The sequence below is a fragment of the Lodderomyces elongisporus genome, chromosome 2, assembly GCF_030384665.1.
Source record: "Lodderomyces elongisporus chromosome 2, complete sequence".
NCBI lineage: Eukaryota > Fungi > Ascomycota > Pichiomycetes > Serinales > Debaryomycetaceae > Lodderomyces > Lodderomyces elongisporus.
Genome location: NC_083674.1, coordinates 975,749 through 988,936, shown reverse-complemented (window position 1 = coordinate 988,936; position 13,188 = coordinate 975,749). Strand labels below are relative to the sequence as shown.

General features: G+C 36.3%; 6 protein-coding genes across 6 annotated transcripts; 4 read left to right on the top strand and 2 right to left on the bottom strand. All coding sequences in view use genetic code 12, as the record gives it.

The window, feature by feature from the left end:
• Nucleotides 1-602: 602 nt before the first annotated feature.
• On the top strand, nt 603-3,713 carry PHO87 (member of the phosphate permease; the record flags this gene model as incomplete). Its single annotated transcript, XM_001526825.2, has 1 exon — nt 603-3,713. One exon carries the CDS (start codon nt 603-605, stop codon nt 3,711-3,713), a length of 3,111 nt encoding a protein of 1,036 aa, XP_001526875.2.
• A 677-nt stretch (nt 3,714-4,390) lies between these two features.
• On the top strand, nt 4,391-5,693 carry PVL30_001675 (uncharacterized protein; the record flags this gene model as incomplete). The annotated part of the gene is made up of 3 exons (XM_001526824.2): nt 4,391-4,394; nt 4,503-4,511; nt 4,618-5,693. 3 exons carry the CDS (start codon nt 4,391-4,393, stop codon nt 5,691-5,693), a joined length of 1,089 nt encoding a protein of 362 aa, XP_001526874.2.
• Nucleotides 5,694-5,874: 181 nt separating this feature from the next.
• RPP1 (RNA-binding RNA processing protein rpp1) lies at nt 5,875-6,786 on the bottom strand (the record flags this gene model as incomplete). The annotated part of the gene is made up of 1 exon (XM_001526823.1): nt 5,875-6,786. The coding sequence occupies one exon, from the start codon at nt 6,784-6,786 to the stop codon at nt 5,875-5,877; it is 912 nt and encodes a 303-aa protein (XP_001526873.2).
• Nucleotides 6,787-7,314: 528 nt separating this feature from the next.
• PVL30_001673 (uncharacterized protein) lies at nt 7,315-8,168 on the top strand (the record flags this gene model as incomplete). The annotated part of the gene is made up of 2 exons (XM_001526822.2): nt 7,315-7,323; nt 7,518-8,168. The coding sequence occupies 2 exons, from the start codon at nt 7,315-7,317 to the stop codon at nt 8,166-8,168; spliced, it is 660 nt and encodes a 219-aa protein (XP_001526872.2).
• A 211-nt stretch (nt 8,169-8,379) lies between these two features.
• On the bottom strand, nt 8,380-9,828 carry KTR4 (putative mannosyltransferase ktr4; the record flags this gene model as incomplete). The annotated part of the gene is made up of 1 exon (XM_001526821.1): nt 8,380-9,828. One exon carries the CDS (start codon nt 9,826-9,828, stop codon nt 8,380-8,382), a length of 1,449 nt encoding a protein of 482 aa, XP_001526871.2.
• Nucleotides 9,829-11,091: 1,263 nt separating this feature from the next.
• Nucleotides 11,092-13,185, top strand: MSD1 (aspartate--tRNA ligase msd1; the record flags this gene model as incomplete). Its single annotated transcript, XM_001526820.2, has 1 exon — nt 11,092-13,185. One exon carries the CDS (start codon nt 11,092-11,094, stop codon nt 13,183-13,185), a length of 2,094 nt encoding a protein of 697 aa, XP_001526870.2.
• Between the last annotated feature and the right edge of the window lie 3 nt (nt 13,186-13,188).

Sequence of the window (13,188 nt, the reverse complement as noted above, 5' to 3'; positions counted from 1 at the left end):
TTTAACAAAAAGAAAAAAACAAAAAAAAGAAAAAATAAAACAAAAAATTTATTATTATTATTATTATTATCAAGAAAAAATAAAACAAAAAAATATATATAAAAAAAAAATGGAAAATTAAATTAAAAGAAAATTTTTGGGGACTTTAAAAGGTCACACGATGCTTAACCATTTTAAGAATTAAACAAAGATCTTCTTTCAAACCACCGTTGCAACCATATATTTACGACTAGCTCACAGTACAACATTACTACAAACCAGTCAAGAAATTGAGAAATCAGGTAATCAAGAGATTGAGAAAACAAGTAGTTAAGAAATCAAGAAATCAAGAAATCAATCAACCCACCTTTATAAGTTCCATTTTCATTTTCTTATCGATTAGTTTGACAGGTAACTACGATCCATAGATTATTCTTGAAAGAAAAGGGTCTACCATTTACAACTACATTCCAAAAAAGTAACAAATCCCTTATAAATTTCAAGCTTTTTTGTTTTTTGTTTTTGTTTTTTTTTCCTACAAACCTTTGCTGTTGTTCTATTCATACTTGCTATTATTCAATTTAATAATTTTTTTTTCCTATTTTGGTTGAAGGGCAAGAGCAATGAAGTTTTCACACTCGTTAAAGTTTAATGCTGTTCCAGAATGGCAGGATAACTATGTCAATTACCCAACATTGAAAAAAATCATATACAAACTTCAACAAGATCAGTTGATCAATAACGGATCACAAGATGAAGATTTTAGCGCTAAAAATGACAGTATAACCATCACTGAGTTTTTGGAACATTTGAAGCTGCTCGACAAGAACTCTGGTAATATTAATGGTGGTGAAGAAGGTAACAATTACAACAACAGAAACAACAGAAACAACAAAAAGAATAAAAATAATAGTCCTTACAATAACAATAATAGCAATACGAGTTCAAATTCTTCCGATGCGGGGCTCTACAATGACAAGGAAAAATCCGGTTCCAACAACATCAAAAAACGCTTGGCAAAAAATATATTTTCCAAGCTTCGTAAATCAGACCTTGAAAAACAGAGCAGCGATAGTGCAAACGGTAGTGAAGTTGAGTTGCAGTATTTTGACGCTGACCACGGCAAAAAGGATACTCAGGACGCAATAGGCGCTGGTACTGGTACTGGTTTAGAAGCAGAAGCAGAAATTAGAACATATACTGGAGAAATTGCTAGCTCTTCAACTGAACAAGAACACTCATTGACATTCAACACCAATCAAAAAATTATCGATAAAATCATTGATAACGAAGACGAAAACCACTCAAACCCCAAATCTCTTGAATTTGATCCATTGTATGTCTTTGCCAAACAATTATTTACAGAATTGGACAAGATTAATCAATTTTACAAGACAAAGGAAGCAGAGATTTTCCACTCGTATGACAGATTACTTGTTGACCTCAGAAAAAACAATATCGACGTGGACGAACTCTTTCGCCACACTAATGCATACAACATTGACCCCACCACCATCAATGACGAAGTGGACCATAGCCAATACCACCTTAGATCTACATTGGCTAGAACAGTGACAAATGCGAGTATATTTGACACAATTAATCATATTGGAAACGAACACGATGAATTACAAGAACACAATATGCAAGATTTGGAAAAACAAGCAGGTGCTACAATTGGTGTTGAGGAAGACTCGGATGATGATGATGATGATGATGATGACGACGACGATGATGATGGTTTCCACAGCAAAGAAGATTCGGTTTTGTTAAATCAAACCTATTTCAACGTTAAACATCAATTCAAAGTGACAATGAAGAAAAACGCTGTTGCCTTGTTTATCAACTTATCTGAGTTGAAATCATACATTGAGCTTAACCGTGTCGGTTTCCTCAAGATTTGTAAAAAATTCGACAAGATTTGCGGCTACTCGATCAAGCAAGACTTTGTCGAGAATTTCCTTCCTGCAAACTCTCGTGCATTTAAACCAACCACCTTGGCCAATTTGGACTACAAGATTGATGAGATTATCAAGATTTACGCCTTGTTCTCGGGAAAATTACACACTAAGACCACAAGACACGATTTGGAGAATGTCAAGAATGACTTGAGATCGCATTTACGTGACCACATTGTGTTTGAAAGAAACACTGTATGGAAGGATTTGTTATCCTTGGAAAAAAGTTCCTACAATTTGGACTTGGACAATGCCGCTGTCCAAAACACCAAGATGGGTGATGAAGGAAATGTTGTTAATTCAATGATGCACATAAGAATGAAGGATGTGCAATTACCCAAATTTCTTGGCGGAAAACAAATTAAAGTGCCAGCAGGTTTACTCACTGCTCAAGTCATTAAAATTGCACTCACTGTGATTGTATTTGCAATCTTGATGTCGGTGAAAACACTTAATGATCCAGTCCAGGGTCGTTGTCTTGCCGTATTGGTTGCGTGTGCTATGCTTTGGGCAAGTGAAGCAATTCCACTTTACACAACTGCGATGTTGGTGCCACTCTTGGCAGTGACATGTAAAGTGTGCAAAATTGATGGTACCGATACACCAATGGAAGCCTCAGATGCATCCAAATTGGTCTTGGGTGCAATGTGGAACTCAACAGTGATGATCTTGATGGGTGGTTTTACCTTGGCAGCAGCATTATCCAAATACAATGTCGCCAAAGTTGTCTCATCCTTTATGCTTGCTTTTGCAGGTACCAACCCAAAATACGTGCTTTTGGCAATTATGTGTGTAAGTTTATTTTTGGCAATGTGGATATCCAATGTTGCTGCACCAGTCTTGTGTTTCTCATTGATCCAACCGGTGTTGAGGACTTTGCCAACCGATAGCCCTGTTGCGCAAGCGCTTGTGCTTGGTGTTGCCTTGGCTTCCAATATAGCAGGTATGGCAAGTCCCATTGCTTCTCCACAGAATATCATTGCATTCGAATACATGACTAGTCCAAACTGGGGTAACTGGTTTGCCGTTGCATTGCCGGTCTCCATCATTTGCTTATTACTCACATGGGTTCTTTTGTTTACCACATTCAACATGAAGAATGTCACGTTGAAGAAATATACACCAATCAAGGACAAATGGACTTTTAAGCAGATCTTTGTCTTTGTTGTTACTGTAGTAACCATTATTTTGTGGTGTGTGATGCAGAAAATCGAAAGCACTTTTGGTGAAAATGGTATTATTTCATGTATTCCCATTGTGTTATTCTACTCGACCGGATTATTGCGTGTTGATGATCTCAACTCGTATCCATTATCCATCATTGTGCTTATTCTTGGCTCGTTGTCTTTGAGTAAAGCTGTAACCAGTTCAGGTCTTCTTTCCACCGTGGCAACATCATTGCAAGATAGAGTCGAGGACTTTAATGTTTATGCAATTGCTATTATCTTTGGCTGTTTGGCATTGGTCATTGCTACATTTATCTCACATACAGTTTCTGCATTCATTTTGGTGCCGCTTATCAAGCAAGTTGGTGATGGTTTGCCAACCCCACATCCTAATTTATTGATTGTTATTACCGCATTAACAGCATCGATTGCCTCGGCATTGCCCTCGTGTGGATTCCCCAATGTTACAGCGATTAGTATGCGAGACGAAGTGGGTAAACACTATTTAACGGTGAATACGTTTATCTTGAGAGGTGCAGCAACAACATTGATTTGTTTCATAGTCATCATCACTGTTGGATTTGGTATCAGTGATGCACTTAAGTTTTGATTGTATAAATTGTAAAAAACATTTGATCCTATACATTTCTAAATCCATATATATATATAGGTGAACTTTATATTTTCTTTGTGTATGTATATCTACGACAGTATATATACACTGCAAAAGAAATGAAAATGAATTAAAGAAAATGAATTTAAGAAATTGAAAAGTTAGTCTTGGTGAGCTTTCATTTTTTTTTCTAGGAAAAGAAATAGTTGACTACTTTAATCCTTTGTAGAAAATGGTTCTTTCAAATAAAGTACAATTTTGTTTAACAAGATGTTTTGCTTTGTTTTTTTTTATTTCTGCAAATTTGTATTTCTTTTTCTGAGTATCACAATTTAAAGATTGGTATTTGAGTGTAAAAGAAAAGAGAGAACTTTATTGTAAATTGAAGCGAATAAAAAGTATCTGCCTTCTTCTCATAAACAGAGTTCAGCCTTACAATATAGTAATATCGATGAGAAAATTGAAAATACCAAAGGGAAAAAAAAAAAATGAAATTAGTTCAATAAGAGCATGATACAAATCTCCAACCCTTGAAAGCTTTGAAGAAGTTTTCCTAATGTTGAGGAAAAATCTTGTTTGCACATTGTAAATAAATTTCATTCATTGGTTTTTAAAGATGCTAAGGAAACATTGGGTCTGTGTATGTATTTGCGTACGTACGTGAAAAAGAGAGAATGTGTATGTGTGTGTGTGCATCAAAGTGCGGGATGGTAGCAGCTGTTTATTCTTTGAGAGTTCAGTGAATGCGCGCAAGGTTCCTTTTTCGTTTTTATATTTATTTTACAGTGGATTCACGTGACTTTACTATGTGCGCGCATCTAGATTGCAAAGCAGTTACAACTCTAGCTACAGTTATAGCAACAACAGCATCTAGATAACTGTTATATAACTGCAACACTAGTCGAGTCTGCTATTGAAACATATTACAAATTCAAAGAAGGAAGGACTTCAATGGAATACACGAGAGAAAATCGACATCGTAGTGGTGTCCCCACACTATTACATCTTTCACAACAATGCATCAAACGTCACGTCTTTCAGCTTCTGGATGTAGGGACTACCCCATATCATTTACTAGAGCCAGTGCTAGCTATGATGTCTGCAAAACAACTAGACCAGCTTGAATCAAGTTCCACACAACTACTACCTTATAGTGACAAGCTTTGGCGGTCTTTAATAATAAAGGACTTCCCCGACAGACCGCCGGATATCGGCCCATTAGAGGATGTGGGTGAGACGATGCCATATAAGTCATTGTACAATAAATATGTCAAAGAGAGAGATGAGTTTCGAAAGAATTCAAGAAAGAGACTTCAACATATGCAGGAATCTTTGAGGAAAGAGAAGCAGAAAAATCAAGTTGTTGCAGTAAGTGAATTACTCAGAGATCCATCAAGAAAGATTAGAAATTACTCAGGAACTGGTGGTGGATATCGCCAACTGACGACACAGCCGTGGAATAAAAACTCTATACTTGGCAAAGCAACGAGAGATGTTCAAAGTAGACAGATATATTTTGGGAAGCAACCACAAAAACGATACGATCCGTATGATGCATTCAATTTCAAAAGTGAACTACCTTTGAGGGTACCGAGAAAACCAATCCTGAGAAGAACCGTACTAGCTTCATCAAAATACTCGCAACCACAACTGCAATCGCAACTGCAACTGCAATCGCAACCACAACTACAGACACATGATATAAGCCGTATTAAGCCTCAAGTAGAGGAAAGATCCATCTCACCAAATCCTCCACCTAGTGCTGAGGAGCTTGAGCAAATTGCAAAAAGAAGGCGACAGCAGCAACAGCAACAACCACCATCGATATTTCTCCACAAGCGGAAGCCACCTATTAGCTCGCCACGGCGTGTTCAAAAACCAAGACCCGTTGAAAAATCAATAAGAGTGTCCACAAAGGAACTGGGGAAGGAACCACCAAGTAAAATTAAACAAATAAAATCTTCCATTTTCAGTTAAGTAGATTAATAAAAGAAAAATAAAACAAACAAAACATAAACAAACAAACAAAACATAAACAAACAAACAAACAAACAAACAAACAAACAAACAAACAAACAAACAAACTTGATTTATTCTACTTGTTCTTCTTCTTCTTCTTTGTCTTCCCCGCTCTTTTTGTTTCAAAAGACCAACCGTCTTATACGTATTTGCTTTTCTTCAAGATCTTGCCTATAGGTGTTTCAGATATTTTCCTCTTGTAACCCAGAGCATTATTCCTTTTCTCGCTATCCTCGTGATCGTTATTGACCAACTTCTCATCTCCAATGGATATAGCTTGCTTATGAGACTTGATACGCAACCTTCCATTAACAAGAGCATTTTCAGATTCCATAGTAATACACGATTTTGCTCTACTGCTATCAAGTCCCAAAGTCTTTAATAAGACTAGAATATCATTGCCGTTGCGTACTTGTAATGGGTTTTGAGCACCACTAGATACAACTAACGCCTTAGACCGCGAACTTCTAATCAATTGTAAGACATTACTAAACCAGTTTTTCTTGAGCAAGTTTGAATTAACGTTATCATTGACATAGCCCTTTGTTCCGCTGACAATATGCGAATAGTTGATTTCGTATCGGATTCCCTTTTGGATTCCACTCCCAATGGTTTTGAATTTGAGGAAAAATGGTAATTTGGATGATAAGTTAAAACTGATCAAGTCACATTCAACATTCATTACAGTCATTTGCAAAGCCTTCTCATTCAATGGCTGCATGGCAATCAAATCAAAACAACTTTGCAATTTACTCAATCCTTGCAATTTCGAAGTATCACTAACAACCAAGGTTATTCGACTATATAGTTTGAGATCGGGACATACAGGTCTGAGTCTAGACAATAGTGACTTTACGGGAATAGGATTGATTAAATCTAGACTACCCGTGGGTATCTTTACCGATTCATTGACGGTGAAATTGATAGCTTGATGGGTTACACCAAGTGCATAGTTTGTCACTATTGTGTTTACCAAGTTAGTCTGTTGAGCCTCTGTGGGTTTAGCATTGTAGTTGTCAACAGGCCATGGTATATTTAAATCATATGTCATGCTATTATGTATAAATCGGTTTAAATCTAATCTTGAAGTATAAATTGTTCTTGAACCTTCTCTTCTCTTGTCTTGTCTTGCCTTTTTTTCTGGCTTATTATATTCTTAGTCCAAATATTAATCAGCTGCCGTAATTTCTTTCTTTTTTTTTTATTTTTTTGATTTTGTTTCTTTTTTTTTTTTGGTTTTAAAATTTATTTTTCTGGTGATGATTTCGTAAAAAAAGATTGTGCAGTCTGAGACCTCCACAATAATCTCAATTAGGACGCAAAGGGAATACGTTACTAATAGATTGTACTTTGCCACCAATAACCATCAGTAACCAACAGTGACCAACAGTGATTACTAAGACCAGCGCCACCCCCCCTCAATTTATATAAATAGCCGATAAGATTTTGAAACAAGGTTTTCATTTTTTTTTCTCCCCTTGTACCCTTTTCCAATTCTCTTTTTCGATATTGAATCTGTTTAAGGGTTTACCTTTTATTCATTTGTTTCTTTTTTTTCTTTGTTTTTTTTCCAAGTTCCATGAACCAAGTATGTCTTCCGTGGCCAATTTATTCATAGATAAGGAGCAGCGACCATCCAAAGATCAGGGCATTTTGGATGTGGGGAAGAACTGCTCTTTATGCAACCAACTTGATTTATTACCAATTACATGTGAATACTGCAAAAAAACATTTTGTTCACAACATAGTTCTTTGGAAAAACATCATTGTCCCTATACCAAGCAGTTTTACAATCTGCCACCGCCACCAAGCCGAGATAACACAGCCTCACCTACATCATCTGTTTCTTCCAAGACGTTATTCCCAGATAGAGCAGCTGATAGGAAACTTCTCGATGAGAGATTAAAAAGCCCGCCACCGCCACGCACGATTAAGGAGACACAATTTAGAGTTGGTGACGTAGCTGGGACTAGCGCATTCAAGAAGTTGCAAAAGTTTTTAAATAAGAAGGAGACTAGCAGCTCAAACAAAATTTCGAGTTTCTTTGGCTCAAAAGATAAAAGTTCAAGCAATAAGTTTGCAGATTTGGCTAAATTGAAGAAGGAAGCCAAAGGCGACGCTAAGATTGCGGCTGCAGATAGAATATACTTGTGGTGCATATACATTGGAGATTCTGCTGCGGAAGTTGAAAATACAACAAGGCGTGGTGTTTTTGTTTCTAAAAACTGGAGTGTTGGAAGATCACTTGACTCAATTGCTGATACTTTGCGAATACGCAACATCAATAACTCGACTACTAAAATTGAAGAAAAACTCCACATTTTTCAAAAGGAAACTACAGAAGAACCTAAACTCGTAAAGACAACTCAGAAGGCTACTTTATTCAAAAACGGCGATACAATTTATTTAGTACGCGGTGTGTTGGTCGAATAATAGTAATGAATGAGTGAATGAATACATAAACGGATAAATATATATATATATATATAGATAAATGTTTTGATAAGTGTTTAAGTAAATGTTTAATTAAAGAGGAAAAACAGTCTATAACTCGATTCTAATGTTATGTATAAAATGTATAAAAAAACAACTCTAATGTGTAGTTCATGATTGATATTGTATACTGGTTCACAAGTATATCAAATCAATAAACGTCTTTTATTTCATCATACTCCAACCAATTGATAACACAATTTTCCTTATTCAAATGCTCATATCTTGAAAATCTTGCCACTGTACAAGCCGATGTCCAAGGAGTTCTGGCGCAGTTGAAATAGGGGTCATGATTATAGCCCAAATCTCTAAACCAGTGGATTTTGGACTTGTCTGCAAAAAGACTAACTCCAATAGAATGAACAGGTGCATCGCCCCATCTTTCGTAATAGAATCCACCAGTGGAATCTAGATATTTGAACCAAGTACTATATGCCTCACTCCTAAAGAAATCCATATCGCCAATCTCAAAATTGGACCAGAAATGACATGTTGAGTAACCGCCAGCCATCTTGTTCTTCTTGGGATTTTGCAAGTTTTCCACAAGCCATTGGAAACTACCATTGGGGTTTACATATTTGTAATTATCTCCTTGATTGAGAAATTTCAACGTTTCTGGCCAAAGTGTTTTGACGGACTCTTCTATGTCATACAAGCTCACTGTGAAACCATAAATCTTTTGAGTATCTTCCATGTATTTAAGCACGTCATACTGGACGTCGGTAAAGAATTTCACTTGCGGTTCTATCCTCCAATAATACTTGTATTTTTGCAACTCTGGTAAATTATAGAATTGTCCCAGGTAAAAACGACACATGTTATGGTACGATGCTTTCTTTGCATAAGCGATATTGTGGTCATGCATTAGCTGCATTTCCTTAGCTTCTTTTGCCTCGTCGATAAAGCTTGGTTTATTCCATTGTTCAGGCTTTATCACTACAAACTCAACTGGTGCATTTTCTGTATACTTGGTGATTCGTTGCTTGAATCTTTCAGTAAATGGCTGATCATTGATAAACGTATACGGATAGTTGAATTTCGAATTAAACAGCCTCTGAAACTTTTTTATACTTTGCCCAATTTTTATCAACTCCTCATTTCTCACAAGTGCAAGAATAGTTGCGTTTGCTCTTTTTTTATCATATTCATGCGAGTCGTCGGGAGGCGGCACTAACGACGCGTCCTGAGGCTTTCCAATCTCTTTGTTCATTAGCTGTCTATACTTTTCCATATTCTCATTAATAACTTGCTCTGGAGTACCTCTTTTCTTTACATTATTGATAAATTTGAACTTGACATTGCCCGGCTCTAATATATATCCTTTCTTTTCCAACCCTGGGTCCGAGATTAAGTTTAGCTGATTGTAGGATGACTTGAGGTTGTTACTTAGGTTGGGCAAGTATGAAAAGTCGAATCGTTCTGTGAGCGATTTAAATGACCAATCGTTATTATTATTATTATTGCTGCTGCTATCGGACAGCTTGGAATCATTACTGCCACGATAAATCCCACCACTATTTAGCAGATGTAATAGAAACAAGATGCATGTCAATGAGAAGATCACGAAATATAACAATTTCCTTTTTCTAATTGTAACCATTGCGAGGAAACTTGTGCGTTGGCGTTGGCGATTGCGTTGGCTTTTGCGTTTGCGATTATATTAGGAGCATGTGATCACCCTGGCGGATTATAAAACAAACAACAAGGAGCAAATCCGAACAAACACAGTGTTGGATTAATAAACAGATACAAAGAAGAAGAAGAAAAAGAAAAGAAGAAGAAGAAGTGGAAGAACAGGATGAAATAAAAGGGAAAAAAGAAGAAGAAGAAGAAGAAGAAGAAGAAGAAGAAGAGGAAGACAACAGTATACGACGGGAGCAAAGGATACTTCTAGAGTTGATTCCCAATTGAAACGGATCGGGATACAAACGTTGGATGTGTTAAAAATTGCAAAAAAAAATCGCCAAAAATGCAGCACAAAGGAACAAATATTTGTATAAGGTACCAAAGAAATGGATAGGTAGTGTACTTTTTCCACATAAATTCTCTCTCTTTGAAAAAAAAATTCTTTCAACATAAGCCTTGTTGTTTTCGCTTTTGTTGTATTAGAACAAGGGCCCGTAGAATCATTACATAACAGTTAGTCGTGATAATGGGTGTTGGTGTTAATAGAGTTATGAACCTTGTATAAAAAGCAATGCTATGTTTATAACTGATCAAGACTCAGCATGTTTCGTGAAGTAAGAGTGAATTAGACAGTAGAAGAGGACAAGAGGGTGGGAGAAAAAAAAAAGTAGATGATTGTCGGAGGAACTCTACAAATCACAGCTTATCAATGAAATGTTGGAGACAATGTGGACTTCTAATGATCGAAATTTTGAATTTGCTTCACACCATACATCTGAGGTTTTTTTTTGTTTTTTGTTTTTTGTTTATTTTATGTTTGCTGTTAATTTTTTTTTTATTCTTATTTCAGTATCTTGGATACTTATACTTGTTCGGTAATGTAGATGCCTTCTCTTTCCTTTACTTTTACTTCTCTCCCTATTTGATTACTTGTTGAAAGAAGAATAGTAGTGACAGCTTCTTATGAATCTGCTGATGTACGCGATATTTTATGCACTGTGCGGCGCGCGCATTTCAAAGGAAATGAAAGAGAGTGAAAGAGAGCTATATATATATATATATATATATATATATAAGTATACAAATATATATACATATATAAGTATACAAATATATATATAAAAAAAATTATACAAAAAACAAAATTAAAAAAAAACAAAAGAATTGTTAGCAAGGATATTGCCAACCAAAAGGAAAAGGCGAAAGAAAAGGAAGAAGTATTAGTGTAATTATATGAATGTTCTACACAGCATTTGGAGGATGTAGTAAGAGGTTATACTCGACACTACCAGAGAAAGCATCAACATTGGCGAAATTCAATTTCCCATATTCAACAGGTACAATTGGAAGTATTACAACACAGTTGGACAAGTATTTGAATAGAAAGGATACGCTAATTACTCTACATGGGCATATTGATAGAAAATCACGGATACGACCTACAGTTGGGTTTGGATTTTTAAGAGACCAGGAAGGAGACGTGATCCAGTTCATAGCCGATGCCGATAATAATGAACATCAACTGGTTCTCGAAAAGATGAAAAAGCTTACAGTTGAAGACTCTATAAGTATTACGGGCTACGCTAAGCCCAAGGTGGGTAAGGAGCAAGGAAGACAAGAAGAGACTGCAATGGCAACAAGGTCAAGAACAGAAGACGCAAGTAAAAAACCAAAAGCTTGGGAATTGGTTGTCAAAGACTTGCAGATTCTTAATTCGTCAAACTTGGACGCATCGAGGTTGGAGAAACTAAAACAAACAGATCCTGAAGATATACCACCTCAATTTCGGTACCTACAGCTTCGAACCAAATTTTTCCAAAGTGCACTTCGGACTCGAAGCAAAATTGCTCAATTGGTGAGAAACACACTTGTAAATAATCACGATTTCGTCGAAATTGAAACACCTTTGCTTTTCAAATCCACCCCTGAAGGAGCACGAGAGTTTTTAGTCCCAACACGTACGTATGACCAGTTTTACGCATTACCGCAATCACCACAGCAATACAAGCAAATTTTGATGGCCTCCGGGTTTACAAGATATTTCCAACTTGCCAAATGTTTCCGTGATGAGGATTTGAGAGCAGATAGACAACCGGAATTCACACAAGTGGATTTGGAAATGAGCTACATTAATAGTGCAGAACAAATCATGAAAGTTGTTGAAGATGTTGTCATGAACATCTGGCTGAAAATTTGTAATCGTCCAACTTATACATTAAACGAAAAGGGTTTTTTACAAAAATTGACAGACATCGATAACAATAAAGTGCAGTTTAGCAAGTTGGCATACCCTGAAGCGCTTCTGAAGTATGGTATTGATAAACCAGACTTACGATCTGATATCACCTTTATTACGTTGGATGAATTTTTCATTGGTGAAGAGAATTCAGAATTCAGCGTTGTTGAAGCATGTGTATTGCGAAATGCTCTTGATAATGAGAACAAGAGTAGTAAAAATAAATTGCCAAAAGAATTGACAAGTACACATAATTACAGCAGAAGACGTCCATATGTCTGGGCTATTAGAAACGATAAAGATCTTTTATGGTATGAAAAGCTTGTTGAGAAAAAATTTATGAAAAAGACAAATCATTTTGACGAAAAAAAATTAAAGACAATACTCAATCTTAAACCAGGAGATATTCTTGCAATTTCCACAAGATCAAAATTCCCATATGAGAACCCAACGCCATTGGGAAAATTTAGGCAACTTGCTATTAAAGAGTTTCCTGGCAAGTGGCAGAGACCAATAGAAAAAGAGTCTGGTGAACTAGTTAATGACTACAAGTTTGAGGATATGGTAGTTGGATCATGGGTTGTTGATTTCCCTTTATTTAATCCAGTAGAAATAAGCAGTTCAACGGAGGACCCATATCCTGAATACTCCATGAATAAATATGAATCCACGCATCATCCTTTCACCATGTGTAAATCTGAAGATTACGAACTTATGGGATCAAACCCACTACAAGTTAGAGGTGAGCATTATGACTTGGTCATCAATGGTGTTGAAGTCGGCGGAGGCTCGCGAAGAATACACGATCCTGCTTTGCAGAAGTATGTATTCGAAGAGATTTTGCAGATAAAACACTATGACCAATTGTTTGGCCATTTATTGAAAGCACTAAGTATGGGATGCCCTCCGCATGCCGGATTGGCATTGGGTTTTGATAGATTATGTGCGATGGTGGTGGGCTCATCGAGTATACGAGATGTGATTGCTTTCCCGAAAAACCAATCAGGCAAGGATCTTGTCGTTGAAAGCCCTACAGAGGTTCTGGAAAAGGCATTAAACGAGTATTTTATTACAAAAAAAAATAATAATAAATAGACT